Source organism: Leptonotus elevatus, chromosome 17 (genome assembly GCF_054856555.1).
Source record: "Leptonotus elevatus isolate MCC_2025b chromosome 17, RoL_Lele_1.0, whole genome shotgun sequence".
NCBI lineage: Eukaryota > Metazoa > Chordata > Actinopteri > Syngnathiformes > Syngnathidae > Leptonotus > Leptonotus elevatus.
The window spans coordinates 7,975,234-7,993,793 of record NC_141255.1 but is presented as its reverse complement, the minus strand read 5'-3'; the positions used below and the strand labels follow the sequence as shown (position 1 = coordinate 7,993,793).

The 18,560-nt window shown below is 42.7% G+C and overlaps 2 protein-coding genes across 3 annotated transcripts; both read right to left on the bottom strand.

Annotated features, from left to right (window-relative positions):
* Positions 1 to 2,805: 2,805 nt before the first annotated feature.
* saxo6 (stabilizer of axonemal microtubules 6) lies at positions 2,806 to 12,211 on the bottom strand. Of its 2 annotated transcripts, XM_086058144.1 has the most exons (17): positions 12,108 to 12,211; positions 11,940 to 12,001; positions 11,294 to 11,381; positions 11,132 to 11,215; positions 10,867 to 11,054; positions 9,051 to 9,296; positions 8,863 to 8,972; positions 8,665 to 8,731; positions 6,402 to 6,625; positions 6,143 to 6,339; positions 5,996 to 6,042; positions 5,753 to 5,921; positions 5,620 to 5,682; positions 4,509 to 5,126; positions 4,386 to 4,434; positions 3,675 to 3,761; positions 2,806 to 2,867 (listed from the first exon to the last, which is right to left on the bottom strand). In XM_086058144.1, the coding sequence occupies exons 2-14, from the start codon at positions 11,949 to 11,951 to the stop codon at positions 5,017 to 5,019; spliced, it is 1,605 nt and encodes a 534-aa protein (XP_085914270.1). In that variant the 5' UTR covers positions 11,952 to 12,001; positions 12,108 to 12,211; the 3' UTR covers positions 2,806 to 2,867; positions 3,675 to 3,761; positions 4,386 to 4,434; positions 4,509 to 5,016. The 2 variants fall into 2 exon arrangements, with proteins under 2 accessions (XP_085914270.1, XP_085914269.1); XM_086058143.1 differs by lacking the exons at positions 2,806 to 2,867; positions 3,675 to 3,761 and having other exon boundaries at positions 4,383 to 4,434; positions 11,940 to 12,160.
* A 1,193-nt stretch (positions 12,212 to 13,404) lies between these two features.
* LOC147159600 (ras-related protein Rap-1b-like) lies at positions 13,405 to 17,969 on the bottom strand. Its single transcript, XM_086058145.1, has 8 exons — positions 17,856 to 17,969; positions 16,362 to 16,431; positions 16,168 to 16,236; positions 15,878 to 15,934; positions 15,658 to 15,798; positions 15,335 to 15,478; positions 15,174 to 15,269; positions 13,405 to 14,839 (listed from the first exon to the last, which is right to left on the bottom strand). The coding sequence occupies exons 2-7, from the start codon at positions 16,416 to 16,418 to the stop codon at positions 15,183 to 15,185; spliced, it is 555 nt and encodes a 184-aa protein (XP_085914271.1). The 5' UTR covers positions 16,419 to 16,431; positions 17,856 to 17,969; the 3' UTR covers positions 13,405 to 14,839; positions 15,174 to 15,182.
* Positions 17,970 to 18,560: the final 591 nt, after the last annotated feature.

The following is an 18,560-nucleotide window of genomic DNA, read 5'->3' as shown; positions in this document are numbered from 1 at the left end:
ATACACAATTAAACCGGTTTGGAAAAAATGTCCTCATAATACACAGAGGCAAGTATGTGTGTGTGTGTGTGTGTGTGTGTGTGTGTGTTAGGGGGTTGGGGAGGGCTAAACGTATAACAATCATTAAAGTGACAAGTGTATAAAATCAAGCTGAAAAAAAGTGCATTTTGAACCACACACATTATGGTGACCACAATTCGTAAGCCTACCACAAGTTCTTATTTTGCGTGAGCGAACGAGCATCTCAGCGAGCGATGGCAATTTAGCAGCCAGTGCGAACCCGGCGAGCGACATCGAAAAACCAAGCAAGCCGGATTTAGCCGGAGCAGCTAACAGTGGCTAGCGTCGGTTAGGCCAGAGCGGCTAACAAGAGGGGCTAGCGGGAGAATGCTAGTAAAAGCTTCCGAGGGCAAAGCAGAAGGTAATAAAGCATCGGGAGCCCGAATCACAGGACGCGGTGGCGACCACCTTTCAGGCCCCAGCTGTGAAAGTTAATGTGCTGGGCGGTCAACCTATTGAGTTCCAAAATCTAAATGTTGTTGTGTGACTTCTGTGCGAGAATATTTCCGCGGACAGAGTCAACTGAAAGATGGCGTCTTGGCGCTTCTAAATACCATTTTTGGCTACTCTAACCACCTCAGGGAGCTGCACCTGACATATTTCCTTTTGTTGTTGTTGTACATGATAGTTTCAAAAAACACAGTATTAAGGGAGATTTTTATTTATTTATGAGGATCCACCACAGAAGATAGGTAATTTATAAAATACATTTTTGACAAGGTGCTTTATTATTCCGACACACATATACTGTATTTATGGTTCTAACGTCTAAGTATGCACAGCAGAAAACGAGGCAGGTATTATTAATTCATACAATAAAATTATATTGAAAAAATATTGAACCGTTACACACACACACACACACACTGATTATTTCACCACTAGGTGGCGCTAAAGGTTACACATGAGGCAGCATCAAGTGCGAGTGCTCCCTCATTGGACGCCTCGCTCTCAGTTTTCAGGAAATTTGGGAGGTCATCAATGTCCTTTTTTTCAAGAAAACAAAAAATAAACAAAAACAGCAAAAACAATATGTGCTGCTGTGACATTGTTTGCTTGTGTCGTTCTAGCTGATGGCCAATAGAGGGCGATGTTGCCCGCGAATGACGTTTGAGTTGGCACGTGGAATTAGAACAAGAGCAATAAAAACGTCACATATTTTGACATGAATTAAGACATTCATGAGGAAGATGAAGATGCCGTTTCAAAGAAAAATATGACGATGGAAGCTCGGGATAACACAGCGGTGCCTACATAATAGAGCAAATGACTGTGTATTCACCTGTGTGACATCATCTAGTCATGAGGAAAGATCTAATTTCTCATTTCTAATTTCTCACACACCCACTACAATGGATATTAGTGCGTGTTCTGGCCCTTTAATGCACACAGACATAAACACATGGTAAAAAGAAGTGCACAAAACACACACAGACGCAACTCAACACAAAAAGGCGTAACGGCCCTTTAAGAAAGTACCCTAACACTGCCAGCCTTCCCGATTGGCCAAAACAAGACAGTAGTCTTTTTTTTGTTGTTGAAAGAAGCAAAGTTTATTTGAGTCTCAATACTGTAACAAACATGTCTCCATGATAACAGACAAATAAATAGAAAGTCAAAGATTAAATAAGCCAATAAATAAAGTTAATGTTGTTGTTCGTGCACGTCAGTGGGTGGCGCTCTAGCACGTTTCGTGCAGATACGTGAAGAGAATGTCAACCTCGCTAAGCGCCTTGTTCAGGCCACGCCCACTGTCCATCTACAAAAGACCCAAATACAAATTTTAAGTTACTAATCAGTAACAGTTTCTTTTTCATTGTCTTTACATTCTTAAAAAAAACACACACACAAAAAAAAAAGTAGATTTCTTAGTATTTCAAGCCCAGCTGCCACGTCATTGGCAGGTGAGGGGGCATGACTATGTAAATCAGCTCCACTGTGACATCACAATCCACCCGAATGGAGAGAAAAATAAATAAATAAAGAATGAGTTAATTGTTCTATTTTAATTTCCCCGTGTCTATTTCGCCGAATATGTCCCCTAGAAATGCTGACAGGCACCCTTTTTATATGAATTTATTATCATTATTTTTATTTTTGGAGGGGAAAGTTTGATTAAAAAAAAAAGAAGGGGGAATTGTTAAAATTTTTTTTTTAATTCGGGAAAAAATATTTTGGAAAAAAATTAGAAAAATACATTTTGAAAAATGTTTGTGGTGTTTTTTGTGATGTTAAGTTTACCGTGGCCAGCTTGTTGCGGAACTGCACGGCGTGCTGGTGGTCTCGGTAGTGCGTCACATTCTGGAGGGACAAAAGGTCAAAAACACAATTTGCCAACAGTAGACCTCACACCACAAAATCATTCCAAAAATCATCTGACAACATTACCCTTGAAAATGACCAACTTAGCACCAAGCATGTACGATTCAAACCAGTCAACAAAGAGACAAAGATGCTAGGACACAACGACAAGCGGACAGAAAGACGCCACTCACACATCCGTGCCTCTGGAGGTCGCCGCTGGCTTTGCTGAGGTCGCTGTGCAGCTGGTGCATTTTGGGATGCTGGTTGTCAACGTGATTGAAGATGTTGTTCAGGTAGAAGTCCAGGATGTTGGCGTGCAGGCAGCAGATGGTCATGTGGTCCTTTCGGGAAGGGAAGGTAGGAGAAGCTCAGAAAAGGTCCAATCAGGTAAGGGAAGGTAAGACACCTTGCAAGTTGAGGAGTTTGAATTTGCCGCTTACTCTCGCATTGACCTCGACGTTCAGTCTGATGTTGGACTCGTCCTCCGTCTCAGACCTCTGAGCCTGAAGGAGGACACATTAAGAACATACATAACCACGGTAACACGTCATATTAATAAAATGCTCATCGGGAATGTCACAAACACATTAACTCATTCATTGCCATTGATGGCTATAAACATCAAAAATTCATTTGAACTATTTCTATTAGTTTAACATTTCCCCCCCACTTTTGTTAACAAGAGTATGAAACCCTAGAATTTTGTATTGTACATTTAGAACAGATATCAAATTTGTAATCAATTGCGAGTTAACTTCTGAAGTCATGCGATTAATTACAATTAAAACTTTAATCGCCTGACGCCCCGATTATTTTTTTTTAAATAATATGTTCTTTCTTTTTTTAATTCATTCACTGCCGTTGACGGCTATAAACGTCAACAATTCATTTGAACTATTTCTATTAGTTTAACCTGTTTCCACTTTTGTTTACAAGAGTATGAAAACCTATACTTTTTTTAAATTGTACATTTAGAACAGAAGTCATGCGATCAATTACCATTTTAAAAAATTGTATCGCCTCTTGCCCCAAATTTTTTATAATCTTTTTTTTTTTTTTATGAATTTATGGCAGTGAGTTAATAGTACACGTCACATTAACATGTTCACGTCGCATTAGCATGTTTATATCCCAATAACACGTTAAGATGTCACATTAAAAACAAATCTACGTTATGCTCACATTATGCAATAATAGCATGTTTGTCACAATAATTACTCTTAACATGTCGCTGAAAACGTCGCATTAACACATTCACAACGCATGTTCGTAACAATAATAACAACACGTTCCTATGTCAGGTGACTTACGTGCAGCGAGACTTCCTTTGCAGCCAGGAATGTGTCTCGATTCCTCAAAACACTGCTGAGCGTCGGATGGACGGGCCCCGCCTCCCCCTGGTGGACGCAGCCAATCAGGAGAAGCGTCAGCACGGCGGCGCCAAGATGGCGGAGGGAGACGAGCGCGGTGGTGCCGACGGCTTTCATGATGATGATGATGGTGAAAAAAATGAAGAGTTGACGAGGTGAGGGGCAAATGCGCTGATGATGTGACCCGAGCGCACACGTTGCATTTTATACACACAAAGCCTCCGCCCCCCCACAAGAAAATAGGACAAGCAAAAAACCCCAACACACACACACACACGCACACACACACACACACACCCACACGGAGGTCAATGCGTTTACTGTCACTTGGAGGAAATGAAGTGTCAGTCAAAAAAGTGTGACAACAAATAATGTTTGTTATTAATCTGGACTAGTGACATCAATTCCTCATTTGTAGTATGTGTGAGTGTGTGTTCTGTATGTAAGAGTGAGTTAATGTGTGGCGGAAGTAATATAAATGTTTACCTCGCACGTTTGACACACGTCACTGTCAATTAATGAAGCTCATAATTACATACGGGATGACATAAATGCAGCGTGATAATAATGATGACGAACATTATCATCATCATCTTCTCAAATGTGACGTCACGGACCACAAACAAATCGTAAAACAATCAATCAACGTACCTTCCATGGGACTTTTATTTCGTCACACGACAGGAAGTGACGTCACGAGCTGGCGAGGAAAAGGCAATATTTGCTGATGAGAGCGAACAGGAAGTGATGTCATCCGGTGGACTTTCTACTCACCTGCTCGCATTCGTGTCCCAAAAACAATTAGTGAAAAGGAAACAATAGGATTCAAAGTGTAAACAATGAGAATTAAATCATGAGAATTAGAGAGAAGTACAGAAAAAAAAGTACAAAGAATTGAGAATTAGTGTAATTAAAAATAATAATAAAAATATAAATGAAAGAGCAAATAATTAGAACGCAAGCCTAGATAAGAGTAAAAGAAAAATAGGAATGAAAAAATAAGAATTAAAGTACAAATAATGAAAATTAAAGAATGAATAGCAATAAAAGTATAAAATATGTGTAATATAATAAGAATTAAAGTGTAAAAAAAACAAGAATTAAAGAAAGGCTAAGAATTAAAGTGTCCAGCAAAAAAATAAAAAATAAACGTTTTGAGAGTGAAATAAAAAGAATGAAAGATTTAAAAACAAAAGAATGAAAGCAGAACGAATACGAATGAGAGGTTAATTTAATGAGTCCAAGTCAAAGCGCATCTGAGGTTGGTTTCCGTGGCAACGGCTCAGTTCCCCCCCCAGAATTCCCGTCGCCTCCTCCGCGCTCGCTCTAGCACGGCCGCCGCCGCCGAGCATGACGCCAAGGAGTGGCTCGACATGGCCGACAGACACTCATCTAGTCGAAAAAGGACCGGATGCCACAGTTAGTACCAAAACAAAATCATTTGCACATTCTTTTAATCACAATGTTGTCAATATTTATATACTAGACGTGGATAGTGCCACTAAAAATCCCAAAACCGAACGCAAGGACTGTAAACAGTTTTTGTCGCAATTAAATGGACAATGCGCAACCGGTGCTAATTTTGTGAGCCTGTTAATGGCATTAGCCATTATGTGTTAGCATTAGGCTAGAGCGGCAGAGTTCTGTTGTTGTTGTGACACAATGTGAGTTATCGTGAATTTATTTAATTTAAATTTGCTCCAACAAATAATCATGGGTAATTTTAAAGAAAGACAATAAAAATAAATAAATAAAAGACATAAAATAAATTGCATGAAATGAATCGCCAAATTTCTATTCTTCTAATTTCTAGTTTGTAAAACGGCCACAAGACAGTGGATAGGGACGGAATCTGCCAAGGAAACACAAGAGAAAGATGAGTCACCTTCGTCAGAATAGAAGTAGCTTTCAGAACCTGGATGCGACCGGAACCTGAGGCCCAGCTCACCTGTCCACATGCACACGCACGCGTGCCATTATCATGACAAATGATCGATTGATTGACTGACTGGACTTACCGTTGTGTTGGAATTCCGCGTGCCTCAGCCGTCCTCGGATGACGTGTATTGGGGGCGGGGCCGAGCTCAGCTTGGTCACGATTGGTCGACACTGCAAAACTGAGGCGGGCCAGCGGACGTGGGCGGAGCTACAAGGCGGCGCCTCTTTAGGAGTATGCGCATCACGCCTCTGCACATGCACAGACTGGGTTATCAATTAATCAGTCAATTTGTCAATCCGTTTCAAGTGATCAAATTGATTACCTGAAAAGCTTCTTCTGAATTGGACCTGCCCACCAGGATGGCGCCCCCTGTTGGAAACACACGCGTCAGACAACGCAAGCGATTCTGCTTGTTTAGCTTCCGTCGGTTGTACCTGTGACAGGCGTGCGTGTTTGTGTATGTGTGTACCATAGACAGGTGTGGTGACATCAAGATGCGTCCTGTGAAGTGGTCTACTGTCCATCTCAGGAGTGGGCGAGCGTCCCACGAGTTCATCACCCTCATCCTCGTCTTCTTTTGCCACCCAGGCCGTCTTGCAACCTGTGGGCGGAGCCAGTGACCGGCTGTGGGCGGGGCTTGCCGATCCAGAGGAAGAAGTGGAGCAGCTGCGGAGAGGTGACACAAGCGGGATGACGAGGTCACGTCGTGCTTAAGGTCATGGGCTCACCTGGCGAGGTCCAGCGCCTCCACGAAGGGAGGACTGTGGGAGTCTGAGGTGGGAATGCAGGGGTCCGAGGCGGGGCGGGGGCTGGGAGCGTCGCTGCTGCCGTCACTGCTGGGCTCCCACAGGTAGTTGTGCTGGGAGATGAGCTGGCTCAGGTGCTGACTGGAGAAGTTGGTCCCCCACGCCCGCTGGCGGTACCACGAGGCCTTCTGCCTCAACAGTGCCGCCTGCACACACACACACACACACACACACACACACACACACACACACACACACACACACACACACACACACACACACACACACACACACACACACACACACACACACACACACACACACACACACGTCAAAGATATACACACAACCAGTGTGTGTGTGTGTGTGTGCAAGTGTGTGTGTCCCTGCCAGCGTGTGACGGATGTGACCCAAATGAAGAAGAAGAAGCGGATCTGAGAAGTGAGTCAGCGCTTTGAAGGCTCAAAAACCAAGCGTGACCTCCATGACCCCGATGCACATTTGCAAGCCGCACAGCAACAGGAAGTCCACATATGTCACTTTCTGTTGAGGCGGCTTTGGCAGGGGAGGACTTTTTTATCAGGTACACCTGAGGATTGGAATATTCGTCCATCCATCATTCATCCGTACCTTGACACCGTGTGACATTTATCTAAAAAATATAACCGCAAACACACATTCAACAATTCACAAGCAGAATTGAAGTTAAAGGGCAGGTCAACCTTAAACATTTCTTGACAATAATATATTATATGTGACTTCACTAGTCTAAACATGACATTCTGATTAATATTACATTTGTGGAATATGAGTTATGAAGCATCTAAGGGGGCGGCCATTTTGCCACTTGCTGTCCACTGAAGATGACATCACAGTTGCTCAGGGCTCAGGCAACGACCAATCACAGCTCACCTGTTTTCTGAAGCTGAGCATTTCACATTTTCACTCGACAGAAAGTGGCAAAATGGCTGCTGATATTGATTTAAAAAGTGCTGGATTTAGCTGCTTCACTCATATTTGTATTCCACTAATGCAATATTAACCAGAATACCGTATTTAAAATAGTTCGGCTGCATAGAACATATTATTGTCAGTATATACTGTCTATAATTTTATGTAATTAAGAAAATATATATATTTAATAAAACGTAGTTTTAGAGCAAAATTTAATGTCTGTTGTGTTTGTAAGTTGAGGACTACCTGTATGTATAATGCACACAGCATTTACAGTATTTGGAGTGAGTTGTAAATACTATTGTACAGTATGTATTAAGTCCTGATTCTCCTTATTACGTTGAATCCCCCCCAAAATTTTTGTTTTATTTTTTGTATATGGCCAAAAGCATTTTAGATGATATACATGATAAAATAACAATCAATTTTTTTTGTCACAAGGCAGACCAAATAGGCAAATCATTTGTGATGTAAAATTCTTAAATGAAATTTCCCGTTGTGGTAATTTGACATCTTTGGCAGGTGATGCCTCAGGAGATGAATTGTAAGTTTAAAGGGATCCTCAAAGTTGTTTGGGGCTGAAGACAAAATCACCTGTTGACATGTCAAACATCCTCAGCTTTTAAAGTGTTACAGTCTTTCATCAGTTGCTGAATGTTTAGGGTCAATATCTGCTTCCGAAAGTACTGGTAGCCACTTTTTCTCAAAACGAAGGATTTCAATCCGGCAACATTGAAATTGCTGTTAACTTCGCCAATTTCTGAGGTCATGGATTAAAGAGGAGCAAGGTCAGAGCCGATCACATACTTGTGTGAATAATTGAGACAAATCTCTCCCCATGCTGATCCTTCAGTGCATGTTTGAGTGGCGAACGGACAAAGTTGAGAAAACTGCAGTTGTTTACGTTACGTTAAGTATCTTTTGTGTTCTCTGTTCATGTTCAAAGCACTTTTTTACAGCTTGATTTTTAAAGTGCATTATAAATAAAATTGAGTTGAATTGCATACATGCGTGTGTGTGTGTGTGTGTGTGTGTGTGTGTGTGTGTGTGTGTGTGTGTGTGTGTGTGTGTGTGTGTGTGTGTGTGTGTGTGTGTGTGTGTGTGCGTGCGTGTGTGCAGCTTCCCCGAAATCAACTGTTGTGGTCTGTTGCTTTCCGCACACGCCACTTCTCATGTTCTTGCGCTGACTCATCAAGTCACACAAGCTTAGCTTAGCAAATGCGGCTAAGCTGGTTAGCTACGATGGTTAGCTAAGCTGTTTAGATTTGGAGTCATGTGACCGCCAACTCACCTGAGGGGTTACACCCACACCTCCACGCAGGGGAGAAGGAAAGCTGGCTTCATATTCCGTCAGCTTCCTGTCACAGAATGGATGCACATATAATAGCGTATATTAGCAACACACGGGGACTATAACACACACACACCCGTAACACATACATACAAAAATAGCACACAAGCTACATTAGAGCATGACACACGCACGCACCTGTGTCGTCGCTGAACCTGCGGATGGGCGGCGCCTTCCCACTCATTGGTGGAGTCAGCATGTTGTGGGTGGGGCACATTCTCAGACTCCTCCCTCATCTTCTGACTCCTCTGATTATACAATAGCAATGACATCATCACCATCGCCAACAACACTGGCATGTTGTGTGCGCATGTGCGTGTACATACACTGCGTGCGTGGAAGAATGGAACTCTCGGGCGGCGTTCCAGATGTTTCCGCAGGCGGGGGCCACGAGGTGGAGACAGACCCTGGAAGCTGCGGCGGTACTCCGTTTCCATGGCGATAGGATGGCGCTGCGTTTCCACGGCGACAAGGGGTGTCTGTGATTCCATGGCGGCGAGGTGTGGTTTTGTTTCCGTGGCAACGGGCTGCATTCGAAAGGGAGAGGTTGATCTTCTGCAGGGGCGCAGAATCTAGGACACAAACAAAGTTTAAAAATACAAATGCCTTTGTACAATAATAAAATTTTTTAACTCATTGCTAGTTTTTATGCTAGAGCATACAGAAGGCTTTGATGCAGCCTCTCGACTGCAAAGAACGGTTGAAGAAATGGTAGTTATTACACAAACGGCCAGCAGGTGGCAGCAGAGCAAAAGAGCTCAACCAGGGCCATGTTGAAAAAAAAACTCATTTACTCACAATTCTAAATAGATTTGTGAATAATTATGATACTTAGTTATATTCTAATGCTAATTGCTGCAAAATGGAGAGATGAAAGAAGATACTCTAATCTTTCTTTTGGTAGGTTCCATGTTCTTATAGCAATAGAAAACAATATTTTGTGGGCCTTGCAAAATAAAAATCCAGTAAAACAGCCGGGTGTGAAGGGGATTGCTTCTGTGAAAATGGCTGGGAGTGAATGAGTTAAATAAAAAAAGTTATATAAACAATTATTTGTTTTTAATATACATTTATTTTGATCATGAAATAATAAATTACATTAGAAAATAAATTACTTATAATTAAAAATGTCAACAAACATTTTTATTTATTTATTATTTTTAAATCGCATGATTCATTATTAATTTAACAAAATAAGTAATTAATTCTGATTACAAATAAATTAAAATTGTCAAAATGTAAAAAGAAAAAAATATTTAATAGTAACATGATTGGGTTATTTGTTATTGTATTATTATTTTATTATTTACACTTAATTATTATTACAGTCTTAAATGTATATGTAAAATAGTTTGTTTTAATCACTAAATAATTCATTATGTTTTTTTATTACATTTTTTTTAGTTAAATTAACATTTTCTTTACAATGGCATGTTCTATGAAGTGCCACTAATAGGTATTCTAATTAAAATTGCGTAAGTGGAATAGGAGTTAATCAGCAAAATCCACCCGTTTTTGTCCATCTTAATGGGTGGCCATTTTATCACTTGCTGTCAACTGAAAATGACATCACAGTTGCTCAGGTCTCAGGTAACGACTAATCACATATTGTAAAGAAAATCTTTGGGTTGACTCCCCCATTCTTGTTTAAATGGTATTATTTATGATGATGTAATTAAAGAATATTTACTAATTCAGCTTGATTTCAAATAAATTTTACAAGAAAATTTTCAATAGTAAAATAAATCAGTCAGTGTTTAAATTTCATTTAAATTAATGTCATTATATATACAGACTCATCTTACATGTGAAATTGTCTATTTTGATAAATAAATGAATAAAACAATTCATTATGATTTTTTAAATCATATTGTTTATAATATATTTACTCTTAATTAATCAATTATTTACTGACCTAAATATAATGTGTTCACTATATAGATCAAATTGTAAATTATTTACTAAATAAATCAGCCACTTATTATATCGTTCAAATAAATGACTAAAAAATTAATGCATCTATTTCAAATAATAAAGCACACTCATCAGGAAAGGGATAAATGACGGTATAGATGATCATGTGAACAGTAAACATGTAGCGTGTAGCACTAGCGAATGCTCACATGGTGTACTGCAGCTTACCTGTTGTGCTGTCAGAAGAGGAGAACGAGCGACCGTGGCATTCCTTGCCAACGCCTCTGCTTGCTTGGTGCATGAATCTTCATGTCCTGATCTTGATCCCGGTCCCGGTTCCGGTCCTTCGGATCTCGTCCCTGCCCCGGGAAGACCTGCTGTACGTTTGCAGTTCTGGTTCTTGTCCTTCTTGCAAGCTGAGGGCAGATGTGTAGCATAATTAGCATCGTGAGTATCAGTTGGCCTATATATAACATGTGGTGAGCGTTTGGACCTGCACGGGGTGCCACGCTGTGAGCCTGTGGGTGAGGCAGGCTGGATCTCCTCTCATGATCAAGTTTGTCTTTCCTGCTCCGAGCTGATTGGACAAAAATGAAAAGAGGGTCAAAGGTCATCAAGCATGCATCATATATTGGTTTTGTCCAATCACGCTTACCTTTGTGCTGAGAGCAGCATCCAGCCAATGAGACGCCCCGCTGTGGAGAAACGCTCCGAGAACGTCCATAACTCCTCTCGTATTCACTCTGACAAACCACATTAACATTAGAAATACGGGAATGGTCGCCAGGTACTATCAGGGCACATACAGGCCAGGGACTGCTCCAGGATTTTTCTCTCCCGGTGTTAAAGGGGGGCTTGACCGATACAAAGTGGGGCTGAGAAAAACATTTACAAATATATTTGTGAATATTAAATGAACTGCTGGAGGGACTGAAATAGCACCATCCCTGCAGACCAACAATGGACTGGTCAATTGCAAATTTTAGGGCATAACTAGACAAACAATTTACTGACTGGCTGCCAGTCATTCACTGGTCATCAATAAACAAGCAATGGACTGGTCAATGGCCACTCAATGTCAAAAGTAGCGCGACTGGTGACGTCATTTCTACAAGTGCGTGTTTAGAAAGCAGCAGCAGGGGGAAAGAAAAAAAAGCCGCGGCAGGGATGCAAGTTGAAGTAGCTACCAATTCTCTAGTATCAATTTAAAAAAAAGAGTCAATGCTTTGATTAACACTCTTCTTAACAGCAAGCTGATTAGCTGGGCAGCATGCTAATAGCTAAGCTAATCATTATCTTACCTTGATCGTCATGACGTTTCCGGCGACAAGGGAACGTGCCGGCGGGCGTCCTCGTCCGTCACCTTGGCAACCACAAGTTGTTTTACGTGTCGGAGCGAAACGAAACAATAACGCTAACAATAATGAAAGGAACAACAGGTCGCAACGGCCTCGCGTTGAGGGGCTTACCTTCGGCAAAAAGACGCCGCCGCCACCGTTGCCATGGCAGCAGACGGATACGCGCATGCGCACAGACTCCAGGAAGGGACGAGTTTTTAATCCGCTTTGCAGAAAAACTACAAAACGTGTTGCACAAGTATGTGTACTGCTGCAACTGTCTTGTACTTTGTGTAGTGCACTGCAGTGTGTACTATATTTAAGTGCGTTTTACATGTGTTTACTACAACTATCTTTTACACTCAATGTGTATTATAGTATGTAATGTGTGCTATATCTATCATGCATACTACATCTTTACATATGTATATTTATGTATGTTATGGGAGAGCCACAATGTCAGCTTGCTGTTAAAAAATGGCACCACTTTTATTCATTTAAGGCTTTTGAAATTTTGACTTTACATTTGGCTTCAACCCCCCCTCCCCATCCTCCCAACAAACGCACACACATGCACGCAAGCAACAGAAGCAGAACAGAACCAAAAGCACTTTTGTGGGCTCCATTGGTCAACATCATCAACATGCATGTAGGAAACAAACTAAACAAAAGTGCATAAAAGTTTTCTTTAACCTAGTTTACATTGCATGCAGACTCAATAGGGGTCATCCTAGAGGGCGGGGCTACTCAGTCCCTCAAGTCACGTTTGTTTTGTTGACAACAAGCAGGGTAACAAGATGGCGTTCATATGTCATGTGACCAGCAGTTGACCAATCATGTTGTGATTGGTCACGATGTGATTGGTCAACTGCTGGTCACGTGACTAACGGACGCCATCTTGTTACCCTGCCAAAAACCGAGTTGGCCAAACGCTCCCTGTTTATGGCTCTGGTTGACAAGCTTCGGTGGCGTCCTCTTGTGGCCACACGACGGCTGTTGCGAGCATGCTGATACCACGGCGCTACCTGGAGGCCGAACGGACAAATGCTAGCATGCTACATGACCAACACGCAGTCACAAACACACAATCCTCACACACAAAACCTCTCCACACAAACACACAATCACCACACATTCAAAAGCAAGCAACGTCTACACAAACCCTCCACACACAACCTTCCCACAAAACCTCACAAACTGTCAAATATATAGACAGACGGACGACAAATGTACACACTGACACACTTTTACAAGAGACATCCATACACTCACACAAACAAAACATCCACATACAAACTTCCATACACAAAAACATATTTACGCTAACACACATCCACACCAAACACACAACTATCATACACACTAACTTAAGACAGCCACACAAGCTCCACAAATACAACCCTCACACGCAAACACACAAATGCACATATTTGAAGACTTAAAAGGCTTTTAGTGGCTTCAACAATCTCCTCTTCCATCAACACTGAGGTTAAGCGTCAAACACAAAAGACACAAAAGGCCGAGAGTAAAAGCAGCACAACAATCGCGCAATCTCATCCTCCTCCTCATCATTTACACAACCTTTCTCACGTGTGTGTCTTGTGTATACTTAATGTCCATAAACATGTCATGACATGTCAATAATACAATCTGGACTCACATGCACGCACGCACGGTAGTGGACCAGTGTGAGTCTGCTGTCCAAAGGCAACATGTCCGCCACAGGAAGTGGAAGCAGCAGCAGCAGCAGCAGATCTGGGCTCAAACTCACTGCTAACAGCTCACAGCGCAAAGCCACACACGAGCTAACCTGCTAACGGCCACAATAATTAAAGTGCGGCCAAAATAACTGTTTCTGTAACAACGTTGTAACTGTTAGTTGACATTAACAGGCAGAACAAAAAAAACATTCCGTTAACAGCGCCACATGCAGCAATGCCACACACGAGCTAACTGTTAATATCTCTAAAGAGATGCAGCCAAAATAAAATAAAAATTAAACTGCTGTCAATAGGCACTGTAAAAGTCATTAAAAAGGGAGTGGGTGGGAAAAAAACATGCATCTAATAGCAACATATGAAGAAATGCTACACACAAGCTAACAGCTAATATCGCCATAGAAGAGCAGGCAAAATACGTTTTGTAATGTGTCGTCAAAAAGGGTAAGCCAAAAGCACGTCGCTAACAGCACCATATGCGGCATTGCCGAGTGCTAAAAACATAAAAACACGGCACTTATGGCAAACGGTGCCACACGTGCCAATGATACACGTCAGCTAACCCGCCAGATGCTAATATTAATGTGTCTCATCAACCTTGGCACTTACAGTTATCATTAAAAAGCGGTGCTAAAAATACACCGCTAACTGCTAACGGAGCGGCTGAGGTTGACGTTAGCCATGCGCTAAAATGGCGAGCTAATGCCAAAATCTGGTGCTGCTGCTGCGTCGTCGCCCCCTCCCGGGAAACAAACAATTCACATAATGAGCAAAATAATCAAAATTTCACAAATGCTGTACAACCAGAGCCACGCACACACATGCACACACACACACACACAGTGTCAGCCATGTTGGCAGTGACATCATCACTTTGCGCCTCTGAAAGATTAAAAAGGAAAAGAAAAAAATAAAGCAAGAAGCAGAGAGCATGATGGGAAATTGGCAGCCCATCATCATCATCATCATCATGACAGTCTTTTGACGTTTGGTTTCCAAGGCAACCGAGGAGGACAAGGAAGGATAACAGACGCGGTTGTCATGGCGACAGACTTCCAACTTGATGGTCATGTCGTTGGGGGGCGAGGCTAGTCGGAAGATGTCCTCTGATTGGTTGCTTGGTTGATGTTGGTCAGGTGAGCACAGCTGCAAACATGAAACAGTAAGTTAGAGTGTGTGTGTGTGTGTGTGTTTTTGTCTTTGCTACATTGTGGGGCCCATACACATATGTTTTTCCAGGTTTAACTACCATTGTGGGGACCGACTTGAAATTGTGGGGACAAGTTCAGACCTCTTTTTGAGGGTCAAGACTTGGTTTCAAAGTTTAGGTTTAAATTGGGTTGTGGTTGATGTTAGGAATGGGTGTAGGCAATCATTTGATGGTTGAGGTTAGGGGAAGGGGTTAGGAAATGCATCACGTCAATAAGATGTCCCCACAATGATACCAAGACAAGTGTGTGTGTGTGTTACCAACACATACCTGCAGCCATTAGAGGAGCTGACAAGTGGACTTTTTGCGAGTTCTCCCGGGAACTGGACTCTTCCTGTTGATCTGTCTTACCAGATCATAGAAAATCTGTACACACAACGCACACGCACGTAAGATGGCGAAGCTACGTGATGCAGCACGTGCGCACTCACCTCGTTGACGTTAATCTTGCTCTTAGCGGACGTTTCGAGGAAGGCGCACGAGTTCCATTGGCGAGCGAGGCCCACGCCCGACTCCTTGGCCACCACACGCTCCACCTCCAGGTCACACTTGTTGCCCACCAGGATCATCGGAACCTATACACACACACACACACCCCCACACACACACACACACGTGAGCACAAGATCTCAAGTTATGGTCGTGGTCCTGGACCGTTGTCAATGTGTGTGTGTGTGTGTGTGTGTGTGTGTGTGTGTGTGTGTGTGTGTGTGTGTGTGTGTGTGTGTGTGTGTGTGTGTGTGTGCATATGTACATCATCCGTGTCCTTGACGCGTAGGATTTGCTCTCGGAGGTCCTGAAGGTCATTAAAGGTCGACTGAGCAGTGATGGAGTAAACCAAAGCGAAGCCTTGACCGTTTTTCATGTAGAGGTCGCGCATGGCCGTGAACTGCTCCTGAAAAACACACACACACGTCACCTCCTGTATCCAAGGTGAGTGTCAACATATTTGTGAAATCATAAAACAAGCTTACTGTGCCTGCCGTGTCCAAGATCTCCAGCATACATTGCTGGCAATCCACCTCCACTTGCTGCACACATGCACACATGCACACACGCGCACGCGCGCACACACACACACACACACACACACACACACACACACACACACACACACACACACACACACACACACACACACACACACACACACACACACACACACACACACACACACACACACACACACACACACACACACGTGAAAACAATGCATGAGGGTGTTGATGTAGTGCCATGGTGGTGATGCATTCACTGGTCTTACCTTCCTGTAGGAATCTTCTATCGTGGGGTCATACTTTTCCACAAAGATTCCCTGAACAAATTGGACCGTCTATATACACACACACACACGCACACACAAAATCAAATCCAAGGAAGTAGGGCATCAGTGTGACACTGCATGTGTGTGTGTGTGTGTGTGTGTGCGTGTGCAAGATACAATGAAAAGTTTCTTACCAGAGCAGACTTGCCAACGCCACCAGATCCTAAAACCACCAGCTTGTATTCACGCATCTTGACCTAATCTCTACACACACAAGCACACACACACAATTATGTTAATGAGCAGGTCACATGGTCACACAGCTGGTCATGATGTCACGAATGTGGAATCAAGCCGTTGCCATAGCATCATGTAAGTATGTGCGTGCGTGCGTGTGTGTATGCAAAAGCGCACTTATGCCTGAGTGAGTGTGTACGTGCGTACGTGTGTTTGTGGCTGTGAGTGTATTCCTTAAAGTGTGAGTGTGTGCATGTGCATACCAGTCATGCCTGGTGTTGTGCTTGCTGTAACAAGACGCAACATGACAATACACACACACACACACAATCCTAAGTGAGGGTTGCTGTAGTGATGGGTGTGTGTATGTGTAAGCAGATGACAACGCTTGCATAGATGATGATGATGATGATGATGTGTATCGTGTAGTGTTGAGGAAGATGGAAATTTGCAAATTCAACAAGTTGTGACGGGTTTCGTAGGGTTGATACATGCTAATGCTAATGTAGCTTCAATTGAAATACAAATCCACGTAGCGACTGGTTGTTGGACACTGAACACCTCACTTTCTTAAATACACTGTACACTCAAATATATGACTAAAATGCCCCCTTTAAAAGAGTCCTTGAATGCCTCATCATGTTCGTGTACCAGAGTAAAGTTGTTTATTAACATACAAGCTGTTCTTTATTGGCCAAATATATTTTAAAACACACATCTCTTAGTGTCTGGTAGTTTGGGCCACACTATTAACTATAAATAACCCACTATGGGGGGGAAAAGTACATAAAGTCAAGTGCAGGAAGTCATTGCTTATCTGAAGGAATTGGTCCGCCTACAGTCCTTGAATGCCTCATGATGTTCATGGAATCAGTCAAGTTGCTGGACCCTGAACGCCTCATGTCACACGCACACACACACACTCACTCAACTAGGTGGGGTCTGTCAATACTCATAGAACGTGTGCATGTGTGTGTGACAGACAGTCAACACGGAGCTAAAGTAGGGCATAGACATAAACAAAAAGACAGACAGACAGAAGTTGTCGTGAATAAGACGGAAGTTCCTGTTTTTCCGCGGCCGCCCCGGGAGCTCGCCTGGCCGTCCAGCTCTCCGCCAGGCCCCGCTGAGTGTGTAGAGCCGAGCGGGGGACAGACGGGCAGGCCGCCATCGCGTCAATAAAAGCACAACCACGGCGACATCCTGTCTGTCAATTTGAATTCCCGTCTGTCTGTCTTTCCGTGAATCTTTCGCGACTCGCTTCCGCAAACCGGCCCCAGCTCGCCTCGGCCTGCCCCCCCTTTCCAATCCACCCCTGCAACCCCACTCGAGCCCAGCCCAGCCCAGCTTGTCTGTCACAAGTGGTCGCGAAGCGTCGTGTCTCTGGTGACACGCAGACGAGAAAAAAAGTTAAAGTAACGAGAGGGAAAAATAGTGAAAGAAAGCCTCACCGTCATCCAGCCGTCGGCTGCTCTTCTCTCTCTCCTGTTCTGTGTGAACGTCGCTCGACCACGAGCCGCTCCCTCCTCAGACCGTCAAGTCAACGACAGGAAGACACAAACGGACGTCCGGCTTCATATTTCAAAATAAAAGGTATAACGGAAGTTGATCTAAATTATACTAAATAATGGCCATATTTCAAGCACTTCTATTAAACACAATCGGGTTAGCATTTAGAGGCTAACATGATAATATATTGTACTTTATATATATATATATATAATATTATATAATATACATATAAATGTCACACAATAAAATCAATTGCACAAACAAGCAGACATCCTCATATGTGCTAACATACAGATAGCAGTCACACACGCACCCAAGTGTTGTGAAGCCACACCCAAACAGGAAGGAGTCACCAAGAATAGCGACTTCCCTTTAACGCACACACACACACGTCCTGTTTGTGAATTGCTGCTGATAAACGAACAAGTGGAAATTCTTTATTTTTTTTTAAATAGATACCTTCAAGTTTTGACACCATTTCACTTCTTATTATTTCTTCAACTTCGATGGAGCTAAATCTCATCAGCTTTGAAATTGGCAGTGTGGAGGACTAGTGGTTGGCATGACTGCCTCGGATTTGAGGTTCTCAGTTCGAATCTGAGCTCGTATGGATTGCTTCTCCCACATCATCCATGACTGTTTTG